The sequence below is a fragment of the Centrocercus urophasianus genome, unplaced genomic scaffold (genome assembly GCF_019232065.1).
Source record: "Centrocercus urophasianus isolate 14NV4802_14NV808 unplaced genomic scaffold, USGS_Curo_1.0 seq_34, whole genome shotgun sequence".
Taxonomy (NCBI): domain Eukaryota; kingdom Metazoa; phylum Chordata; class Aves; order Galliformes; family Phasianidae; genus Centrocercus; species Centrocercus urophasianus.
This window is the reverse complement of record NW_024884911.1, coordinates 4,667,092-4,691,219: the sequence shown is the minus strand read 5'-3', so window position 1 is coordinate 4,691,219 and position 24,128 is coordinate 4,667,092. Positions and strand designations below refer to the sequence as shown.

The following is a 24,128-nucleotide window of genomic DNA, read 5'->3' as shown; positions in this document are numbered from 1 at the left end:
GGGGGGCGGGAGCGCTGCCTGCCTGCCTGCCTGCCGCCGAGCCCCAGGGGCCGCCGCGGCGCCTTTCCCGGATCGCGGCCGGCCGGCGGCAGCGGGAGGAGGCGGCAGTGGCGGGGCCGCGGCCGCTCGCTGGCTCCTGGCGCGGCCGGGCCTGAGCGCCGAGCCCCGGCTCCGACATGTCCGGCAAGATCGAGAAAGCAGGTGAGCGGCGGGAGGCCCGGCGGGGCGGCGGCGCTTCTCCTCCCCGCCCTCCGTGTTGCGGCCCGGAGCTGCAGCCGCTGCCGCTGCTGCTTGGCGCGGGCCCGGCGCGGCCCTGGGGCGGGGGATGGCGGCGGGCCGGGCGGCTTCTGGGCCGGTTGGGGCTGCTGTCAGGCCGGGCGGCGGGGAGGGCTGCCGAGCCGAGCCGAGCCCCGCAGCAGTGCCGCGCTCCCTCGCTGGTTTCCTGGTGGATTTTCCTGTTGGATTTCTTTTTTTCTCCTTTTTTCTTTTTCTTTTATCTCCTCAGGCTTTGTGTCCTCTGGTCCGTTTCTCCTTTTTATTTCGTTTTTCTTCCTTTCCTTTCTCCTTTTATTTGCCGTTGTTTTGTTTCCTTCTCCCCTCGCCCCCCTCCCCCCATTTTCGCACCGTCCTTTCGGTCTATAGCAGAGCATCACAGCAGAGCTGCAGCGCTTCGGGCCCTGCACGCAGTGATTAATGGCAACTTCTCCAACTTCCCCGGTGTTTGTGCACGATCGGAACAGGCTTATCTGTGGGCAGACAGCACAGGGAAGGGTTCGGCTGCAGCTGCCCCTTTTGGGGCTCTCCATGAGCTGGGGAAGCACCCAGCACACACCGTGCAGTGCTTCTCAGCTGTCACTGGAGGTGCCCCCATTCCTCCCATTGCAGTACAGTGAAAGCCTCAATTACCGCTTAGCAAATCAGGCGCTGAAGTTATTTGGTTTAATTACGTCGCATTTAATTAGTAGAGGAAAAAACAATGCTTTTTGGTGGTCTCTTATTGTAAGGAGCAGCTCGATGCTTTCCTAGCAGGGCCTTGCAGCAGTGTGAGTCAGACGTGTGAAGTGCAGCACTTGGGGCTTCCCAAGGCAGTGCTTTAGGAAGATCCCTGCTTCCGAGGAGCAGGGCCCGGAGCAGCCCTCCATGGCTTTGATCACTCAATCCTGGTTTGTGCTGTGCTGTACAAGAAGGCAGCCCCTTGTGCTGCGGTTCTGGAGCAGCCTCCAGGGAGGAGCAGCTCCAGGCGGTGCGGCACACAGGCGTGCTTCCAGCTCTCAGCACTCAGTCACTGTCTAACAAGTGTGCCTCGCATCATGGGACAGATGCTGTTCCAGAAATATCAGAGGTTAATCTGATGCACCATCCCTTACATAGCATCGCAGTGTAACGCTTTGCTTGGGGGGTTCTGGCTCTTTCTTTTCCATGCTTATTGGTGCATCACTGCCACTTTTCCTCCTGGAAGCGGGTTAACAATGTAAGGAAGGGGTGAGCAGCACCCATAGAGCTGGGGCCAGCTTTGAACCAGTGGCCACTTCTTTCCATTAGAAGTGAACTTTCCATTAGAAGGGGCTTTAGTAAATGCTGACAGTTCTATAGCCAGTAATTGCAGATGTGAAAAATAAGTGATTACGTTTTGTTTATTCGCGTGCAGTAAATAACCCTGTGAGAATAGTAAATAGAGCTCCACCCCAGCGAAGCAGCGTGAAGAGTTCAAACGCTGGAAGATGACTCTGTAGACACACACAAACGCGGTGCGGTTCCGTGTACAATAGAACAGAAAGGCCAAAAATACCACACAAAACCCAAACGCTGCGCAGCGTAGGAGACCCGGCCTTGCAACACACTCAACTCCCAGTGAAGAAACTCAAGACATCATGCAGGATCCGTGCCCAGGTCAGTGTACAGATTTGAAGATGCCGTGGGTGAAGTCTTAACGCGGAGGCGTGCTGCAGTGGGTGCGGAGCGTGGTGGTGATTTGCTGAATAAGAGAAAGTGTAAATTTGGGGAACTGTGCTCTTTCAACTGCTTGTGTTTGCATTTCTTTAAGCAGGGTGTTATTAAGAGAGGGGAAAAAAATGTAGTCTAAGTATAAGCTGGAGGAGAAGAGATGGGGAAATGAGGGAGGGAGGGCTGGAAGGCAGCTGCTTTGGTACGGAGTGCTCTAGGTCACAGTTTGAGTGTTGGAACTTATGACTGACACAAAGAGTTTGGTGAACAGGGTCAATGTATAAACACAGCCTGTAATACTGCAGTAATTCTGGGATAATATTTGTCCAAATGTATACAGTGGTAGAACAAAGGATGCGGAGTCATGGAACAAATGCTGTGAGATCTGAGATCTGCTTGTTTATGTTTGTGTGTGGTTTTTTTCTTATGGGAACCGAAAGACAAGCAGGACCCACTGTGCTGTAAATAAAAGAGGCTGTTGCCTGATAATGTGTCTTCTTGAATGGCTTTGGAATGGTTTGGAGCTTTGGTTTGACTATCTGCATATTCATACAGAATGAGAAAGCAGTCATCTAGCCAGGCTGTGGGGCTACAACAATATTATTAGAGTTAGATCCCTAGAGATCTTATGTACCTCCCTGGGTTTTTAAATGAAACACGTTGTCAACACTTAATAAAATACTAAAATAAATGATGATACATAATAGCTCCTGTCCACCAGGGAGGGGAGGACGGGGCTGCCTCAGGAGCCTCTCAGTTCTGCTCTGCGCTCAACAGAAGGGCCACTGTGCAGTGATTCATAGCACGGCTTTGGAGTGAAGGGGATCCATCTGGTAGTGCAGAACAAGGCGCTGTGTTTCAGTTTTAGCAGTTCTAGAGTCCCTGTTTTTCGGGCTCCAGCCAGACTTCCAAATACTTTCTGAAAACAGAACCCCTTTGACCCAAGGAGGAAGGACAGCATCCGGCCTTTGGTTGTTCTTTGCTCTAGAACTGATGCATCTGTAATTTTGGTCTTCACTTACAGAAGATACTTGTTCCTTCCAAAGCAGGGCTGCCAAGAAAGCAGAGGAGGCCACAGATTCTGCTTGGTTTTCCTGTTACCATGGCAATACGTGAATTCCTGTATTTATTTACCTGATGGATTACACGCTTCAGGGAGTTGAACAATTCTGCGTCGTACAGAGAGAATAGGAGAGCAGAGAGACACCGTCAGGTCTGAAATACAGGCTTTTCCACAGAGTATCTGTTCATTAATGCCCTTTATTAAAACCAAAGACATATGGATGCTGTATCTTGAACGTTTCCTCTACTTGGTGCTTTCCATCATCATCTTGTGACTTCTTGCTGGCTTTTCACATCCCTTGTAAGCTTGCCCTTTCGATAGCCATCTGCTAAGGGCTGTTTGAGACCACTGTTCCAAGCATTCAGCTGCCTGGAGTGCAGTCAGTTGTCTCTGTTCAGCTCAGGACCCAACTGGAGGTATTCCCAGCAGACCAGAATGCTGTTGTCTTCACCTTTTTCTGATATGTGTTTGCTTGATAAGCAGATTCACCTCTGAAGTCTCATCCGGCGTTTGTAATATAAACATCAAGGGAGGAATCCTGTTCTTAAGGAAAGTAGCACAATCCCAGGGACAGATCATTACCCATCTTTAGGGGACCTGTGCTGTTCATGTGCAGCCTTGCATGCTGTTTTACACTGCTCAGAATCATGCTTGACGTGTGGTTTACTGGGATCTTATTTCTGCAAAGGGTGTTTTTTGGGCTGCAGCCATTTCTTGGGTCAATCTTAGCCCAGAAATAATCCTGAATATGTGGGGTTTTTTCTACACCCACTCAATTCTCTGCCGTGTTTGTTATTTCAGTTGAGGATCAGGTGAGTTAATAGACACAGTTCTGTCTTGGTTTGGTTGTGCCCTCACTGCTGTGCTGTATTTTTGAGTCTAAGTGAAGGCTTTCAAGTTGGAACTTCAGCAGTTGGCCAACAGAAGCGGTTTCTGTAGTGGTGGTTTTCAAACCAAGTAAGAACACCCTATGGAGTTTTTATCCTGGAGTCTGAGAATGAAACTCTCCTGAAGAGTCAGTGCACAGTCCTGAATGCAGTGTGGTTCCAATCCTTCCTTCCTCACGCTGCAATTCCTGCTGCAGGCTGCTCAGACAGCAGCATCCCACGTGTGTTTTATTGCAGCTTGTTTCGTGAGTGTAAACAGTCCCATCTAGTTCTATGCAGATATGAAGTACAAGATGACTGCTATTCAGTACTTCTTAGGAAATGGTACAGAGAGTGGAATTTTGCATTTTTGGGTAAGTCAGTGTAGGTTGGACAGGTGTTGTGCTGCGCAGCATCAGCTCTGATGTGTGCAGAAATGCAGCCTGCAGGAGGAATGGTGCGAGGCTGAGGTATTCATGGCAGTTGTAAGAAGGAAGTGGGCAAGGAGTGGGGAAGAAGGACAGCTGAAGTCTGCTGGAATGCACAGCAGCTGGGTTGTGCCTTAGTCAATGAAAGAGCAGAAACTGGAAACAATTGCTAAATTTATTTTCAGTGCAAGCAATGGTTTTCCTTGAACCGCAGTGACTAAATATATCTGTTTGTGTGGCTCTGTGTGGGGGTAACTCCTACTGGCTCTTGCTAACCTTCTGGCACGCAGGGATATGTGGAAGGTCACTGTCAGTCACAGCACTGTGCTGATGTCTCTCATAGAACGGCCTGGGTTGGAAAGGCCCACAATGCTCATCTGGTTCCAACCCCCTGCTGTGTGCAGGGTCACCAACCAGCAGCCCAGGCTGCCCAGAGCCACATCCAGCCTGGCCTTGGATGCCTGCAGGGATGGGGCATCCACTCTCATCACAGTTTCACCTGCAGAGAGTGTTTCCCTATTTGCTGTCCACCAGCATGGCTTTCATGGCTTCAGTTACTGCACAGTGTTGTGTGAGTGGAGGAAATCTGATGTTCCATCCCAGGGAATGGAGTCCATCTGTAATGCTTTTTTAGCTGCTGCCTTAACAACTCTCTTTCTCAGTGATGCAAAGTCATGGGTCTTATTTAAACATAGGTTAGCCCTTGATTTATTCCAAAATAAGGTGGACTGTGTTGTGTGTCCATAGAGTGGATAGGGAAAAGGCAAAGAGAGGACAAGAAGAGGAAAGTGTCGGGGAGGAGGCAATTTGCAGCTGTCATGGGAGCTCGTTGGAAGGCACAGAGGCAGAAGGTGAATTTCAGCTGCAGGTTGGGACGTGCTGCCAAAGGAATGCTCTGCACTTCTGCTGTTACATTGCTGCAGAGTGACACACTGACAGCTCTGTTAGCTGGCGTGGAGCACCTGTTCTAAAAATGCATTTCTGATCTCTCCTTGTGGTGGGTGATTCTGATGCTCGTGGGGGGGGTGATTTTGTCTCTGTGAAAAAGAAATGGTGTCCCCACATACGCATAGATGCTTATGTGAAGCATCCCAAGAAGGTTGGTGGATGAGTTTGTTGGTACTCTTTTATTTGTTTATTTCACTTAGAGGTCTTCAAGTCCTCTGTTTGCTATTACGTTGATACTGCAGCTCATCTTCCTTGGAGTTTGTGAAACAGTGCTCTTGTGCTGAGAGCAAGGGAGAAGTGGATATGCACAGGAACAGGAGAAGAGGTGGTTTGTATTCCAAATAAACTTCCAATTCATGTCTCGTGTGGACGAACAACATGGGATAATTCTGTTCTGAAAGAGAATAAATGACATTTTTCTTCATAGGTTTCTGAAAAGACAAGGGAAAGCATCAGCAGAGCCTTAAGGTTAAGGAACAGGTAGTCTTCAATGGCTGGTAGCAAAGCAGAGCGTTTGCAATGCCTGTTGTTTCATCCCTCACCCTTTGCTGCATTTGTTGTGCTTCCCAGTCTGCCAGTTTGTCCTGTCCTTACTGACACAGAGGGGACAGAACAGCCACAGGAGTTAATTCCATATTTAGAAAGTTTCCTTTACGAACCAAACATCGTTTAATAAAGGGCATGCAGGGGAATCAATATTTTCATTCTGGATGCACAGTACATTGCAACCAATGCCAGACAGCTGTGTTAGGTGAATCCTGCTGGTGGGCAGCGCAGAACAGGACAGCACTGCTTAGAACAGCTTTTGCTGGGTGATACGTTACCCTTTTCTTTTGTGTTCTGGCTTTATTCACATAAATTTGATTGTTTGTGCATGGGGAAATAAAACACAGATGGTTTTCCATCCACTGTTTGCCTGACTTTCCAACGCAACCTGGGTCTCATCACCAGGAGTGATGAGTGCTAAAACTTTCACAAGCAAAGAAATACCCATTTTTGGATATTTTTGACATTTAAATGATTTTTCTGTGTATGTGTGTACAGATCCTGCTTTTCTGATTAGAAGATGCCCTAAACTAAATGACACGCAGACAAGGATAGTAAGTGTGAGGAACCAGGAAGGTTTCCCAACAGTGTCAGTGCTCACCTATGAATTTATGAGGACTTTAATAAAGAGCATTGTCTGTCTGTATAAATACTCTTGGAAAAGGCAAATGGAATCTTAGGTTAAGCCTGAAGCCAGATGCAGGAGAGGCTTAATTGGTAGCATCTTTTCCTATAGAAACATGACTGCTCATCCTCCTTCCTTATAACTCTTAGGCCTACGGCCAGACCGAGTCATTTTTCAGAGGACTTGCTGATCTAAAGTTCTGTATGTTTTCTGAAGAAGACTGAGCAGAAGGAAGAGACTGCAAATCATGCCTGTATTGTGGCAGAAGGGAAGATGCTGCCGTCCTGTATTCCATTTGGCCATCCAGCATCGTTCCAGAAGTGCTAGCTGGTGCTGCTGGTTCAAGTGTGACTTCTGGGGGTGGATCAGAGGGGCAGACAGGGACAGGGAAGGTGGGTGAATGCTAAAGTATCACAGCAAAAGTGGCAAATGACCTCATGAGAACCGTGTGAAGAGAGGTCGGGCTTCTTGACTGTGCGTTTCCAGATAGACTTTAAACAAAGATGTTTGTGCTCCCGTCTGTCTCGGGTGAAAGCAGTTATAGGAATGCTTTAAATATACATTGGCAGCTCTTACTCGTAGGTTTTCTCCTGAATTACAGCCTTGTTCAGCAGACCTCAAATCTTAGGTGTACATTTCACTGTAATACAGCTAGGGCTCCTTGGAGACATCAGGTGTACCGCAAGTGAGATGCATGAAATTCTCCCTTGGCTTTTGTTTGGCTGGCAGCCTGGGAAGTGATGTGAGGGATCGTGGCCATCCGTGCCCAGTGCAGGCATAGTGCTCAGCACTGCCTGGGGCTGCCTGGTTCTTGGGGCTGTTCAGTGAACCAGCAACGTACCTGGCAGTTGCTCAGGGTTGTCTGTGTCCAGGGTTACCACCAGGATGGTGTTTTACACTTCTTGTCCTGGTCAAAGTTCAGGTGATGCAAGAGGAATGCCAGGGACCCGGGATGATGGCTGGCAGGTCATTTTGTCTGCAGATCCTAAGCAGCTCTAGCAGCAAGGTGTGTAATTGCACTAGCATCAATCAAAGCCACATCTGAAGGTTGGTGAGTGCTGATGTCATTGTTTTGATGCTTCTCAAGTTCAGCAAGTACTCACAGCTTGTGTAAATAATAACACGTGGGATGGCAGCTATGGATCACGTGCTCTAATGGAGCCCTGCTGGCAGTAGCCAAAAAATTCCCCCATCATGTGAAAGCATGACTGATTCCAAAGCCATTCTGTGCAGGCTGTGTTAACGTGGCTGCTGATGGGGGTCCGGCTCTGAGTCTGGGGTCCAGAGCTGGTAACTTACACAAAATAGCTGCAAGGTTAGCAGTGTTGTGGCTTACCCCATGGGGAGTGCTCACAGGCTGTGGTGTTTTTTTATTATTATTATTATTATTATTATTATTATTTTAATCATTTAATTTGTGAGGTACTTCACATCTTTGGCAACCCAGTATCATGTTTCAAGCATTATCATAACATGAAAACGAAGGAATGCAAGAAATGATTGTGCTCAATAGCATAAACTTAATGAAGCTATTCAACCTTCTCACATCCAGAACAGGAGCACCGCGTTGATGCTGCATGTTGTGGAGCTGGCTTTTGGGATGGTAACAAATCACAGAATGGGTTCCTCTTTCTGTCCTCCGGTGCCCTTGAAGGGGTCATGTGGTTAAATTCCTCAATATTTTTGCAGCTGTGGTTGTGGTTTATTAACTGATGCTGCTTAAAGAGGGGTCTGTGTCTGCAGCACAGTTTTCATTACTCATCTGTCGATACTTCCAGGGTAAAACAAATTGGTCTGGGTAGAGAGGCTTTGCTCTTCTGTGTAAATGCTCCGGCTTATTTTTCTTCCTCCCCCTATTTCACCAAAGGAGGGGATATGGAATAGTTTCTGATGCATTGTGTGGTTATGTTGCACTGGGTAGGAAGGCCTGGCCCGCTTTGTCCATCAGGATTATTTTAAGCTCTGATGTTTAGATTTTGTTAAATGAACCAGAAAGAATTGAAAGCATCTCTCTTTCCCAAAATATTCCAACTCATACAGCTGTAAAATGCCCTTTATCCTGAATCATACCAGAAGAATTGCCAGGGTTACTCTTTTGCAATGGGTAAAGAGTGATTTCTGACTCAAGTTTCAGTAATTTGCTTGTCAGGAGAACTCTATTTGAGATTACAGCTATTATTTTTTGTTCCATATTTTGCAAAATTGAAAATGAGAGAAACCATAATCATGATGTTGCTGTGTTTACTGCTGCAAGCTGCAGGTATTGCAGTAATTGTGTTGGCTGCTGGATGAAACCTGGGAGGCAATTTATCTGCCTTTGCTTTAGCACAATAATTGCAAATGAAAGACACGTCTGATTGTGAATCTCTGCAGAAGAAAAGGTGACTGCTGTGAGAGAGGGGAATGGTTCTTGTGTTGGTGCCCAGTGTGGCAGAGTGCAGGGCAGTGGTGACCTGGGCTGCAGGGCTGCAGTGTGGCAGGGAGACTGGAGCAGGCAGCAGGGGCAGGGAGGCCGTGGCACTCATGGCACCAGGAGCACTGTCTCGCTTTGCCACCCACTTCTTGAATCTCATCCCTGACAAATGTTTAACAGAACAGCAGCCAGGCTGGTGGCTAGTGCTTGCTTTTTGTGCATTTTGAGGTAAATACCGGAGTCCTTGTCCTTGTTCTCTGTTGTCTGTTCTGTTTTTGCTTTGTTGTCATCCTGTCTTGGGAAATTACGTTGGAGAAGGAACCTGCACAGCGTTTTCCTGTGCAAGAAGATACCAGGAACTGCAGCCCAGCCCGGGTAAGGAATTCCCAGCTGTAAGCCCTATGTGTGCCTTTGGACCTTAATGGCACGAGGTGTTTGCAGGTAAGCTGGTGCCAAGTGCCATCATGCAGACCTGTTCTTTGCTGTGGCGTTACGATGGGAAATGTTTTAAAGCATGGCCTGCACAAGAGTGCTTTGTGACACCTCCTGCAAGGAGGAAAATAAAGCCTCTGCCGTGCTGAGCTGTCTGTTAGCTGCAAGTGTGAGCACCTCGTAGGAGATGAGAACTGATCGGTGGGTTATGCCACGTGCTTCTCCTGGGATGAATAACATCAGCTTTAAGAAGGTGAGCTGCAGGTGGTTTTGAATGAAGGAGAGATCAGTTTGGACGTGCCGTTCATTTTGGTAGCCTGGAGCTGCTGACCTCACGTGGAGTGGCAGAAATGATTTCAATTGAGACTGAAAGAAAGGCACTGCGCTGTGTCCGTGTTGGGCTGGTCCACCAGCACTGCGTTCCCCTGTTGGGCTGAAGGCTCTTTCTCTCCTCAAGGTCAAGCAAAGCTTCCAGACGCGGAGGAGAAACGCTGCAAACTCCTCATTGAGAAGACTTAGCTTGAAAGGCAGGGTTAGACACTATGGTCAGATTGCACGTGCATCTTTGCTCATCTTTCTTGTGCACAGAGGTGGCAGTGCATGTGTTTCCTCAGTTTTGGCTGTAAAGTTTGAAGAAAAAAGAAAAAAGAAGACTGGAATGAAAAATGAAGTTCAGGGATACATGAGCAAGCTGTGTCAGTAAAGTCCACTGTTCTGTGTAGCTGTGCAGCCTGTCAGATCACTGCAGTGAGACGCTCTTTACAAATGCTTTTGTGTCTTATCTGTTGACTCATCCATCTAACACTTATAGTAGCATTTCAGTACTGAATTATAAAGCCAGCAATTGAAACAAGGCTGTTCTTGGGCTGCTTTAATCAACAGATGCAATTAATACAATAATGTTTGTACTCACACCCTGTCTCACTGCAGCTCATTGTGGGCAGCGCTGCTAGACAAGGAGATCTGTGTGGCTGTACAAGAGCTCACAAACATTTGTGTTCAGCATAACATCAGCACTGACAGAGTTTCAGACCTCTCCATGGTTGGCAGTCAGCCCCACTGCTGCTACAAGCAACGTTATTGAGAGGTTAAAACCAAATCTGCAGCAATTCCAATTCAGTTTACAGTTTTGCGTGATGCTGGGATTTCTTCTTGGTGCAGAACATGGGGAGCGTAACAGGAAAGCTCAGATGGGTTTTATTCATGTGTGAATCTGGGACAGTGGTGGAAATATGGTTTGGGCTCAGATATTTATTCCTGCATTAGAACAATGCGAGTCCCAGATTGCTGCTTCTCAGGAGCTCCTTACCCTGGGAACTTGTATAAAACATCTTCCCTTTCAGCTATATCATATTGAGCGTGTGCTGGGTGTAACCAGTGTTTAAGGGAGTGTCGGTGGCACACAGCCAGTTGATATGTAAACCCTATCATGACTTGTTTTAAAGAGAGTCTGGGTTTCTGTACTGAGATATATGGATGGTATTTTTTTTTCGCGGCAGGAAGTAATGCTAACTTCAGCAATTGCCAGAGCAGCTGTTCTTCGTGAGCGAGCTGTAAGAAAAGTCCTGTGAAAGCCTTAAGATCAGTGGGAAGCAGCATGAGCTCGAATGATCTGCTGTCAAATGATCTGCACTCAAATCTGGTTAAACCCAATCAATAACTGCTTTCATGTTTTCACTGCCTTAGTATTTTATATTGGAAAAAAGTTTCTGGTTCTTACGGTGTCAAAGTCTGGAGGATAGTTTACTGAGAGGTATTTAACTTCAGGCTGGTTAATGTTTGTAAGGGCTTGTCTGGACACTCCCCACACTCTTGCTCCAGGGTACAAATTTACTTCATTTATCCCATGCTGAGTTGATGTAGCAGCTTCTGTGGCTGTGAGCAGTGCTCCTGGCTCCATGGCTTTTAGGATTTCCTAGCGCTGGTGTTCCTTGGCCTGGCTTTCAGCCAGACTCAGTTACACAGCTTTCACCTGCAGTTGATCTCTTACACGCTTAGACTCAGTGTCATGCTTCCCTAGCTCAGCTTCTGAGATATTTCCAGCCCACGGTTCAGTACTTCCTTCATGTTGCCATTGAACTCTGTGTTTGAATTGCAATTGCTTTTCTTTCTGTTGTCTTTGACACGAGGATGTCATTTCTGCTTTGTCACCTCTGACCACCTTTTGCTTCTCCTAGCTTTTAGTTTTCTCCCACATACACTCTCAATGTTTGTAGCACATCCTGCCCAGATGTGTCATGAGGCTTTGACTCAGCAGTGTTGTTCTGGAGATGGTAGGGATGTGTCCCCAAATAGTGCTACGTGTTTCACAGCAAGGGGACGGGCAGTGGAGTTTCTCTTGGTGCTGAACGTGGCTCATGAGGGTGGTAGCAGTGGGAAATGTGGGATGTCCTGGATTATTTTGAGAAACAAAACTCCGTTTCCTTTGATGTAATAACTGCATGAATCAGAAAGGAAAGTGAGTAATAGTTTCTTTGAGTTTATCTAGAGCTTTATATTTTCGGAGCATTGTGCAAGCATTTACTCTGTCCTTTTTGCTCTGTGATGGGTGGTGATGAAAAGTGCTGCATGCAGTGAGGCGGGAACAGTAAGTACAGCTTCCACCTTGGTTTCATTTAATGTTAGATTTAAGCTGCTGCTTTGATCAGATGGTGTCTACTCCACGGGCTCCTTTTGGCTGCTCAGTTTCTTGCTAGAGCTGTGGATCCTTTCAGTTGGATCTCGCATCACGTTTTTAAGGTGTTTGAGGTCTTGCTGGCTGATGAGAGTGACAGACACAGCGCTGCATAGCACAGCATCACTTTGTAGGAAGGTGCAGGTATGTTGTGTGCACACAGCATGCCACCTAGAGGAGCGGAGCAGGCCGGCAAGGCTGTAGCTGGGATCTGTTGGCCAGATGTGGGAGGCTGTGCTCAGTACATCTGCAAGCTGTGTATTCTGTGACCCTGCCTCTGGTCCGCTCACCTGGTCAAGTCTGAGAACATCTTTAGGCAGCCAGTTTTCCATCAGCTCTTCTCAACAAAAGTTGCACAACTTTCTACGTGATTTAGCTCTCTAGTTTTGCTGATCCTAATTTTTCCCTGAGTCTTGAGAATCTGAAATTAAATTGAGGATCTCACCTCAAACGTTCTGTGGGAATTAGGGTGAGGAATGTAGCACAAGGTGTGTTTTGATGGGATGGTGCTCTCCAAGCTCTCTGCTTTTTTTGGCTTGTATGTTGTAATTTCTTTTGCAGAAGACTCATAAATTTCCCAGAAGATTATCCTAATTTCCAGAGTCTCAAAGTCTGAGGTGTAATTAAGCACTTAATTTGATGAGGGTTTTTAAATGTGTTGCTGGTCTACTGGCAGCTTGGGGAAATGCTTCCATCTGCAGCCCAGCTTCCCTTGTGTAGGTTCAAGCTCACAAAGCCGATGTATATTTAGAAGTGCCAGAACTAAAGCCTACCAGACAGGCTTCAGAAAATTGCTCCAAATTTATGCCTTCTGAGTAGGTTAGAGCCAAATGTGAAAGAAGCCCACCTTTCCTGAAGAGGTTCGAGTGGTTGTTAGGGAGATGGCAGATTTTCATTAACACATGGGCATCGGGCAATTTTAACAGTGCATTTGATCACTGACAAATTGCATTTAGTTTCCCTCATTTCCACAAATTACAGCAATCAATGCGTCCAACAGGGAAGCTATTATTTTATTTCTTTGAAATGGAAAAGCATTTCTTTGTTAGTTCGTGTTGCTTCTATTAGCAAGGTAGGTTCCATGAGAGACTTGATGGTGGGAGCTGTTGTTCCTTAGCAATCTCCTAGCCTGAGTCAGGCCACCATCCAGAGCTGAGAGCTGTCAGATAACAGCACAGTAGGTTTGACCAGACAATATTTCCTCTTTAGGACAGAAATCTATTTTTGATCCGTGCTGGAGATGCCGCAAGAAGGTCATAAGCAGTGACTTACGTTCAGAGGGGTCTAAACCAGAAATGATGATGACTGGGTTGAGTTTTTCTTTTTTATGCTGTTTCAGGCTACAGCTTGTAGTTGCCTCTGATTAAGTTTGTATCTTCAGCTAGGATTTCTCCCAAGCGAGTGAAACATCTCCCCCCAGCTCCCAGCATTTCAACTTTTATTCTCAGAACCTCCAGAGCAGACTTGAAGACTTCATTTGAGTTGACCCCCATGTATTTCCATCAGGACATTAGGATGGCCTTCCCATTTCCTGCTATTCTCAGCTTAACTTTTCCTGTTACAGGAATACAAAAACAACAAAAAAGAAAGCTGTTAGTCATATGTTAAAGCAACCAGCCCAAAGCCATTGGGAAGAGCATCCTCTTGGTGTCACTGTACGGGGCCTTGTGTCAGCATCTGTTCTGGCTGTGGAATCCTATATGGACTGATGCAGGGCTCGCCATGCACAGCTCTCTCCCTAACACATCTCTTGCTGCTGATAACTTTCTGGCCTCCGGGCTACTGACAGCTGTTGTCCACTTGCTGCTAATTAAGAAAGCAGCGTGAGAAATGGCAGTGTGGATTGGAGAGATTGAAGCCCCTCTCAGCAACAAACTGTTTCAGCCTGATTAAAAAGTCTGACTGACAGCTGGGCAGCCTTTTTTCCTTCCCTGTCTGTTGAGCCCCTCAGAAGATAGCCTACTTGCTATCAAACTCTTAATGATGGGCTCTCCCTTATTTTTTAGATCCTGTAACAATAAGCAATGTCAGAACAGATTAACTATTGAAATAATGGGCACGTGTGAAATGTAAGCCTGAATAAAGCCACATATTTAACATGCAAAGCACTGTGTGCATCTGTGCTCTTACATAGAAATTCAAATGTAGGTCGTATTTTTAAGATAAAATGACACATCTCGGAAACGTAGAACTAGCTCAGAAATGAAGATCATCATAAACAAGCAGCATTTACGTGGATGGACTGAGCGGATTTCAGAGATGGTCTTTGTTTGTTTAAGGATTCTCCTTGTTTGTTTTGTTTCCTTCTTTGGTTTCCTTGTTTTGTTTTCTCTTGGTTCTCCTCGGGTCCCAGCAGGTGCTCTTTTGTATAATATGGCTTTGCTGTGATTTTTAAGATCCAGCAATAGCATGGGCCTGAACTCTGGAATTCCCTTTCTGGGCTGTGCTTCCGTGGAGGTAGAATGGTAACACTGGCATGAAGGTAACAGAAAATTGTGAACAGTCGGCCAACAGATGTAAATTAAGGTGATGGAAATTGTCCTGAAGCAGCAATGCTCTCTGAAGCTCTTCATGCCCTGGAATATATCATGATATGATATATTCATGATATATGAATATATATATATCATATCATATCAAAATCATATATATATATATGATATCATGATATATCTGTATTTCAGATCTGTACAATTCAGTTTGAATTCTTATCTGCTCTCCCGGGACTCTGCATAGCCTCTAGCATGCTTTGGAAGCAGGGTAGTTTGCTCTCATATCTGGTCTATAATTTCTTCTTTTGTGGTTTTTCTCGTGCTCGGCTGTTACCTTTTGCCCTAGAGATGACTGTCTCTTTGTACAGTAATGCAGCACGATCGGATGTTGTGTGTTTGTAGCTACCTGAACTAGGCAGATTCTCTGGGATGTGAGTGGTCCAAGAGTGTGAACGAGCTCTGATGTCCTTGAGAAGGGTTTTGGTTTCACGTGAAGAGAGCAGATGCTGATATGACAGAAACAGAAGAGAAATCCCATCAGTGAGACCCCAAGCTGTAATCTAAATAAAGTGATTTATGGGTGTTTTAGATGAAAATAGTTCAGTTTCTTTTTGTTTCCCTCTAGATATTTTTCCAAAATAGATATCTCATTGTTAGGCTCTGGTTTGGCTGCTAGTTTTATGCAATAAGCTTGGAAGACTTAATTTAGAAAACAAATGGGGTTATGTCTCTACTAGGAGGAGCTTTGGAGCCTCCAAATCCCGATGTATTTTGTCGTGGGAGCTAATAAAGGGTATGAGGCAGTGGATCTTAGTTTGAGATGTTGAAAAAAACCTGTAAGCATTCATCCTGCTACATCTGGAGAGTTTCTTGTAGGTGGTGAGATTGACTCCACAGGCTCATTTGCTGAGAGCACTGGTTGTTTCTGTCCCTGATAGAGTGTTGCTTGGGCAGCTTTGCCCAGCTGTTTACTGCTTGCCTCCTGCTGGCTGGCAGTGTGTATCCCACATATAAGGATGCTTGCTTGGTGATAAGCTAGGTTCAGGCTAACACATAAATTTAAGCCTACAGCTCTCCTGCTCAGTCTGCAGCTGACTTGTCTCCCACTGAATGCTTGAATTGCCAAGTGTTTCAGTGGAGCTGGCATTTCTGGGTTGGATTGTTTTGCAAATGCAGGCATGGTTCTTAACAGGAGAGCACCAAACAGGATTTTCTGCTTTACAATAGAACATGTTGTTTTTAAGTTGCTGAGGAGCACGTTTAGTTCTTCAGGTTTCTTTATTCCTTATGGTAACACAAGGGCATCCTTTTAAGAAACAGAAAATGAAAACATTCTTAAGAGCTGTGATGTCTTTGGTAGGGGGGGGAATAAATTAATGTGAGCAATTTTGAGAGCAAGCTGGAGGGTGGCAGGGGGAGTGCATGCAAGAGAAACATCCGTGGAGACTTGGCAGCCCCTTCCGTTCAGCAGAGCTGGACTTTATCTTTTTGTCTTTGAGAAACAGTTTCCTGCAAGATGAGAATTATGCCAAGTATTTCCTTGCATTTCTAGTTTGGCTTCTAATTAGCTCAGTCCACTTTGCAAGTGGACAGTCTTTTTCCAAAGTAAAACCATGTATTATAGGAAGTCAGTTGGGAATATGGTAGTTGAGTTCCCAAGCTTCCCCTTGATTTCAGTTGACTTCCTTGGTTGGAAAAGCCCTTTCATTTTGAAGTCTAACTGGAAGGTTCTTATGGCTTTGAATGTTAATACTCTTTATCATGATAAATTACGAGTATATTAGAGTTTCAAGTGATCTTCCATGAAGTATGGATTCCTACAGCTGCCAGAAAACCAGCTTAGCTCTTCATCCGCTCTGTTCTCTGCAGTGAATGGCAAATTAACTTGAATGTGCTTGATGTATTAAAGTCAGGGAAGCATTTTCTATAGGTTTTTAGCTGGGATTCTTCTTTCAGAGTTTCCATATGAATGGGTTCAGCTCCATAATTCAATGTTGTGACTGCTATATACAGTGCTGCGGGGTAGTTCTGTTTGTTTTTAGCAAAATGGCAATCAGGCAGTTTTGTTAGGAGCTTCTTGGATCTCTGGTTTGTGTTTATTATCAGGATGGACGTGGAAATGCAGCGTTTAGAGACATAGAGGCTGTCAGGGATCTTCTGTGGAGGAACTTGGGGCCCTTTATATATATTTATCATGCAGGTTTTCCCAAGTCACATGCCTCTTCCAGCATTTCTTGGAGACATTTTCACGTTTTGCAGTCTGTAATAGGTGCATAGTTGTTTTTCAGGTTGATGAAGAGTGATGGCACATTTAGTAAGTTCAAAGACTTTCCCGACTGCAGCGTTGCCAGAAATGGAGCAGGAAAGATCCTTTCCATCTGTCATTCTTCTACAGACACCAGCGGTTCAGAAGTGGATGGAGCTGAGAGTTATTTGCTGAGCTGCAGAGCAGAGTTCATGCGTACACAGGGGATACTTACCTGCTTAACTGGGGTAGGGAGCAAGTTGATTATGCTGGGTAGATCTGTAAATGGAGTAGAAAGGAAAGGGAAGATTTCCAAGCAAAAAGTTTGCTGAGCAGTGCCCCATCTTCTTCTCTTCTGCTCTTTTTCTTCCTCTTCATGCACACACCGTGAGTTTTCAAGTAAGAACAGAGAAAATATAAAGGTCGATGGACTGCCAGTGCCACATCCCCGTTATTTTCCTTATTGCAGAGTCTTAGAAACAGACCGTCCTAGCTGTAAGTATTTTTTAGCTTATGATACTAGACAGCAGTTGTAACACTATGATGTTTAACTAGGCTGCCACTAGATGCTTCTTATACTGCAAAATGGTATTAATGTACATGGGTCACGTGTTGGCGGGCTGCTGATCACTTGATGGATGGCTTGCAGCAGTTCTTGTCACCGTACTGCAGTGTCATTCTGTTGACTCATTGGCTGGGCCCAGCTGAAAGCTCTCAATTTCTGGCAAGGGCAAAATAAAGTTTCCCTTGGAACAAAGCTGCAGCTTGTCCAGGGTAGGCATGCATTATCAGGTGGCAGCATTAAACACAGAAGGTCTGAGAGGTATTTACCCCGTAACAGTGGCACCAAGGATATTTTGCTAAACACGCCTTTGTCTTTTAGAAGCCAACTGCCATGACACACTGCAGAAATCAGTAGGTTACTGAATGGGTTTGACGTGTAAAAGCATGGAGTTAATCATGCTAAGCTCTGACAAAGCCCCGGGTTTACCCCAAGGAGCAGCAGGGACCCTCAGGCCGTGCAGGCTGGGCTTTCTCCTAGCAGGCTGCTTGCTGTTTTCCAGATGGACCCAACAAGCTCCCAAATATTGCTCAGTGCATCTCCAACTGCAGTTGGTATTGATTCACCTTTCAGGTCTGGGCAGCAGGATCGCCAGACGATTGCGTGTTGTTTTGCAGAGATTTAAATAGCTTTGGTCACTGTGGTTTATGCTGTTTTGACAAAACCAAAATTAAATAGAAGTACTGTCGAAAATTATTTCTTATTTATAAATTCCTAAGTCTCTCTGCCACAGAATCTGGGCAGTAGGTTTGGAAATACACTTTTTTGCATGCAGAGGATCATAGTCTTGGAATGCGCTCGGCCTGTGCCTCCATGGCAGGTCTGTGTGTGAGGCAGGGTCTCACCTCTGAACCCCAATGGCACTCTGCTCAGGATGCAATAGGGAAGGGGTTGGTGAGGTCTCACTCAGAGCTGGTAGTTCACCAAGATTTATTTGGTGATGAAAGAATTGTTTCAGCATGGAGTGCAAAGAGATGCTGAGATAAGGCTCAACTTTGTTTTTGGTAAAATACAGGTCTTGGTTTACTTCCCTTCAGCTATCACCCGTTTGCTGAGTGTTAGCATTGAAGGTGTTTCTGCTTGAAATGCAAGCTGACTTCCTGTATCACTACACTGGAAGCTCATTAAAAATTAGAAACTGATTCTTAGTAGGGCCAATTCTGCTAATTCTCAGTGACTGCTTAAAAATAGCTAGCCAGGGTGATAGAAGAAATAATGTTGCACCCGAGCAAAGAATTGAGCTCTAGAGAGCTAAGGCTCAGCTGTCCCTTTGTTAAGTGGGTTTTCAGCCTCATCACTCTGAAATAGCTGCTGCTTCTTCAGCACTAAATTAACAAGTGAAATTCTAGTGTTTCCATGCTAGTGAGGCTTCCAGTCTTCAGAAGGCTGGGGGGTGTTGCAGTCAGCGCGTATTTCTTCAGATTCCTGCAGTGCTTCTGCTGATGCTCATACAGATCTGGTAGGGTTTGTCCAAACTGTACAAGTTTGCTGCTCTGTATTTTTTTTTTTTCTTTTTTTTTTTTTTTTTTTTGTTTGTTTGTTTGTTTTAAAGTTTGGGTTTGCTGAGAAGAGCAGGGAGAGCTGCAGGTCTTGGTAGCTGTATCTTTGAAACCTTTGTTTGTAGGAGAGGTGCAGCTAGGGGGTGTTTAATTTGGGCCAGAGGAGGTAGGATGAAATAGGGTTGACACAAATAATGGTTTACTGCGAATGCAATATATAGTGTTTGTGTGCAGTGGAGTGAAAGGGAGACATCTGACTTGGGCTCCTTAAGGTACCTTATGCTTCCTGCCGTATCGGTCGAGGTATGTGCTAATCCTACAACTGACAAAGATGAGGGCCACTATTTCCTCTTCCTCCTGCTCTGCTCCGTTCAGTTAACATCTCGGTTCCCCTTTACTGGAGGCACTGATGTTTCAAATTGTGCTTATGGAGGACTAGAATTTCCTACTGCCTGTGGGCAGGCAATAAAAATGGTGGTTTGTTTGCAGATCCTATCAGTTACAGAATGGGGTGCAGAACCAAAGATATGGCCTGCAGCTTCTTAACCCTTTGCGTAAGCAGCACAGCTCCAATGTAAAAGCAGCTTCTGACCTGATTACATCAGAAATTTCACACCTGCAGTGCTGCTGTATCACTGTGTGCACATGCCTGCGTACGTGGAGACAGAGAGCTGGCCCTCTGGGGCAAGAGCACAGGATGCTTCAAAGTTGAGTGATTTGCATAGCCCTCCTGTGCTGCCTTGTTTTATTGAGTAAGCAATATTAGGGAAGTTTACACTGCTGTGGCAGTGCTGCTGGAGGAGATGGTGCTGGCCTGGTTCCTGAAATTCACATTTCTTCTGCAGAAATGTGAGCCCCCAGCATGGTGCTCTGGAGTTGTGCAGACATGTTTCATCTTACGGAGCTGAGTGTCTGCTTTTCAGCAGCTGAGCCCTGGGGACACGGTGCTAGGCAGAGCAGTGAGGAATGAGGCTTCCTTGCAGAGAGGTTAGCTCATCTCTTAGCGTCCATGGAAAAGAGCTTACCTCACATTCTCACCTGGACTGCTGCCCTTAATCTATGGCACTCACTAAGGAGGAAAATAAACTCGAGCATGTTCAAGCAAATATTTTCCGTGTTTTGATCTTACTTCTTGAGCTCAGCTTGGAGCAGTGTGGGAAGTGCCTTTTGGGCAGTGTATGCAATTACTCCCAGAAAACAGAGGTTAGCTGTGCAATGGACTCTGCATGTGCAAAGAATCTGCAATCAGAGGTCAAAAATAAAATGACTATAATTAGTAATGACCGAAGCAACTGGAGATGGTGTCAGAGCCAAGCCAGCTTTTTTTTTTTTTTCTGTCACCTAATGAATGAGAGCTGAAGTTATTCTCAGAGGTGAAAGAAGGTGGAATTTTTTTTCCATTCAAATCTGGTGCTGTGGGACAAATGCAAACTCAAGACTCGTTTACTACCTTGTTTTTCAGCTATGAACCTGCAGGCAGGTTGTGAGCAATTACGCTTTTCCCCAAAGCATCTAAAATGACACGGCTCTGCTCGCTGTCCTGGAGAGCGCCGCTGACGACATTCTGTCACCTTGGAGATGGATAAACAGCTCTGGCAACACTGGGTTATAATCTTTCAGGTCTGAGCTTCTAAGCTGACAGCCGTACAATTGAGACGTAAGTCTAGCAAAGATTTTTTTATCGTGGAAAGAGTCTAAATGTAAGATGAGAGCAGAAGAGAGGAGACGAGAGGAGAGGAGGGGGAGGAAGAGCTTAAGCCAGGCTCAGTGACCAGGCTTTTTGCTTGGCTGCAGTAGCAGTGAATGAAATGATTTCGCTGTGGCTCGCGCTCCCTGCAGCATGGGGTGACTCAGGTAGCGCGCGGGCATACTTGAGCCTGCAGGACTTTATTTTTAGATGTCTGAATCACTGTCATGCCTGTATCCACATAGAGCTGTTAGACGAGTGGGGATGCCCACGGACCCCATATTAAGTCATGTTTGGTGAGCACAGATTCCCTTGCAACCTTTGTGATTCCTGTGTTCTGAGCTGCTTACTGAAGTGATGCAGAATCTATGCCCTGTTTCTGGATTTGTTTTTTCAGTTTCAAGTGAGCTGTTTAGCTAGCAGCCTCAGTGGTTTTTATGTATGGAGCAGGGTGAGCGTGGAGCACAGCGGTCCTGTTGATGTTGGAGGCTGCTTGACTCTTTGTTGTTTTAGTGCTGTTGGCACAGGGGAGCGACGAGTCGAGTTACCAGTGTCGTAATCCCATTAGTTCTCTCGGGCTTGCAGGGCTGTGCAAAATCAGTACTTAAATAGGAAATTACCAGAGACTCACCAGATGCCGCACAAAGGTTTGCTCGTGATTTGGTAAATGGCAGCATTTCTGCTTGTGGGTTGATAGGGAACCGAAGTGCTGGAGTGGCTCTTTCAGATAAAGCAGAGCAGAAGTCTTGATTGCTACTTATCAATGTATTATGCTGTGTTTTTCAAAAGAAGTCTCAAAGCTAGCTGTGGTCTGCTGGGAGAAACTGCATTTGGGTAGCGAAGTTCTGCTCCTCTAAGTTCCCTCCTGCTTTGTTTAATTGTAGCTCTGTCCCCTTTTTTTGTTTTCCTTCTGTAATCCGTTGGGTAGCATTGCAGAAACAGGGATTCCAAGTTTGTCTGCATTCAAAGTGATTGTTCTGAAATATTTGAGGCTAAAAGAGGGCCAGGAGGTCACCCTTCTATCTGCTCTGACCGTGCTGGTCTGTGTAGTGCATCTTTTCTTCTGAAGATTTGCTTCCAAACATGAAAGTGGAAGAAAGAAGAGCTGTACCACTAATGCACCATAAAATTGAAGTTGTTGACTTATCCAACCCTCTTTGCTGCTGTTGGGAAATGTGGCTGTATCGATAAGATGCCCTGTGTGCCTCCCAGTTCCCTTGCAAGCACTGTGAGCTCTTTCCACATGAGGTTGCTGCAGCTGGAGATGTCTCATTCATGGATGCCTAAAAAAAGTAAATAAATAAAATCTAAATAAAAATGTGCTCTCTGACAAATAAAAATGTTTTGCTTCCTCTGGAGGCCCCAGAGGGCGGCATAAAAAATAATGAAGCCTGTGAGTCACTGAGCAGAGCCTGGCCAGCTGAGAGCGAACTGAGCCTCCCTTCTCCATAGAAGTTTGTGTGCTGTCATTGCACATCATTAATGCTCGCTGGGTTATGCTCATTCACTGTAATGTTGCCAAAATAGAAAAAGGGCAGTCGGTCTTTCCGCTTCCAAATGCTGGCTGCTTCCAAGGTGACGTGATGTTAAAGGAAAAGTTTCCTCAGAGCTCAGGAACCATTGTTTGATCCTCAGCTGCCCCTCCTCTGCCGTTTTCCTCCGAAATCTGGCAGCTGTCCTGGCAAACATTCTCTGAAGAGGGCCTTGGTGCTCAGAGCCAGCCCCACCTAAGGTACAAAGGTTAGGGTGGGCGAGCTTCCTGCTCCACATGGGACCCTCCCTTTTCTTTCTTGCTGAATCCCCAGTACAGGCTTTTGGGTTTTTTTGTTTCTGGGTGAATTCTCGTTGCTTCAGTCTCTTTGGGTGATGACAAGGTTGAGAAAAGCAAACTTGCTCCGGTGGAAGTGGTAGGTCTGAGGCTCCTGCAGCGCGCCCATAACACACTCAGAAGTCTGAAAGGAATATTCTCCTTGTCTTCTGCGTGTTCAGGACAGCAGCTCATCCTTGGGAGAGCGTGCAGCATCATGAGAGTGCTACACGTCAGCATCTTTAGATGCTAAACCATCCCTAGGGCTTCTGGAGAAAGAGGGCATGAAATGCAGCAGAAAGCCAAGTCAAGGAGAGCTGAGTTGGGCATGGCAGGCATGAAAGCCGTAAATGGAATTCTCCTTTTCTATTCCTTTAATTCTCCGTGGATCTCCAGTAATACTCATGTAATATCTTGACAGATCTGTGCCTTGCAGAACGTTTTGTGATTGTCATCAGACGCCCTTCTGAACCCATCTGCCCGTTCTGATGTAACTGTCCTCTCATTTTTCTGACAGCAAAATTGGGTCCAGTGGACCAAGAGCAGCAGCCCCATCGCTGTTGCTTCCTTTGCATTGCATTGCAGCACCCAATGGGCAGGCTCAGCAGAAAAGTCCTTTTGAACTATATCTCATTATTTTCCCCTTTTGCTTCTGAACCCTTAAAGTCCCTGTCAGCAAGGGTTTAGTTGAAGCCTTGCAACTTGCCTTTTGTCTTCCACAAATGATCAAGCTATGCCCCGGGGAACAAATGCCATTTTAATGGGCATTGTTGTGTAATTCATTACATAAGTCACCTTTGTGTTCAAAGGACTCGTGGCACAAATGGCAGGAGCAGTTGATTAAAACTGTACACCATAGCTTCATTATGACATGGGGAGAAATGTCTGTTATTTTTAATCTGGTAGCTTTTAAATGCCTGCATCCATCAGAGACCCAAATGGCCTCTAAAAGGGGCTGTTGGATAAGATTTTAGACTTCTTCATTCTTTGTAACAAGCCTTGAGAATCAGTTCAAGCTGCAAAGTGAACTTTAGCCCCCTTTTTTAAAGGCTTTCTCTCTCTAAAGCTGCAGGGTTGCTGCGTGTGAACACGTACAGAATGGGAGAGGACGGAGGGTTTCTTTTTTCGGGTGTGGGATAGAAAAGATACTGTATCCTGAAGCTGAAGAAAAAAAAGTACATTTTCATTTTTGGTGGATATGATGCAAACACTGGCCAAGTTGAACTGTCAAATAGTGCATCGCTGTGCCTGTCACTGAGCAGCACACCAACGTCTCCACAAGCCCAGAAGCAGACATGGGGGTTTCCTTCTCACTCCGAAGGTTCCCTCAGCTGCGGGTGGGAGATGGCCTGCTCTCTGCTCTAAGCTCTGCACAGTGCTGAGCTTTCACTTTGACTTCAGACTGAGCAGTATGCTGCCAGCTAGGCTGCTGGAATTCACCAGCATGTGTGTTTTGACTTTAGTTTCTAGTGGCTTTTTGAACCTGAGTGGAAAACAACCATTTCTCTATGCTAGCAGTGCTGCAGACACAGAGCTTTGACTTGCTGGCTTTCCCCTAAGCAGTCTAGTTCCTTCACACACAGGCACACAAACCAGTGATCAGCCTTTCTTTGTGCCTCTTATTCCTGTCTGCTTTGCAATCTGCAGTTCTTTCCTCATCACACCCAACTTTGCCAGCACACTGCGAGCAGCAGGGCCGTGCTGTGGGGCTGGGCTGTGGGCCTGCAGTGTGGCCAGCAGCAGGGCCATCAGTGCACACCCTAAAGGGGGTTCCTGAGGTCGGTGTGTGGTCAGAGCCCAGGCACGTGCTGACCTGGGGGAGATGGGCTTCAGAGCCATGCAAGGCCGTGACTCAACAGCTGGAACATGTTCAAGCACAGGAGCCTTTTAAATAGGG

General features: G+C 46.0%; 1 protein-coding gene across 6 annotated transcripts in view; it reads left to right on the top strand.

Moving 5' to 3' along the window:
* The first annotated feature begins 118 nt into the window (after window positions 1–118).
* Window positions 119–24,128, top strand: part of RAPGEF1 (Rap guanine nucleotide exchange factor 1) — a 76,640-nt gene continuing 52,630 nt past the window's right edge. For 3 of the 6 annotated variants that reach the window (XM_042831053.1, XM_042831051.1, XM_042831049.1), the window contains exons 1-2: window positions 126–201; window positions 1,649–1,890. In XM_042831053.1, coding sequence (XP_042686987.1) covers window positions 1,872–1,890 — 19 coding nt within the window. In that variant the 5' untranslated portion in view covers window positions 126–201; window positions 1,649–1,871. Of the gene's footprint in view, window positions 202–491; window positions 1,891–20,199; window positions 20,395–24,128 lie in introns of those variants that run through there. The other 3 variants (XM_042831054.1, XM_042831052.1, XM_042831050.1) reach the window with 3 other exon arrangements.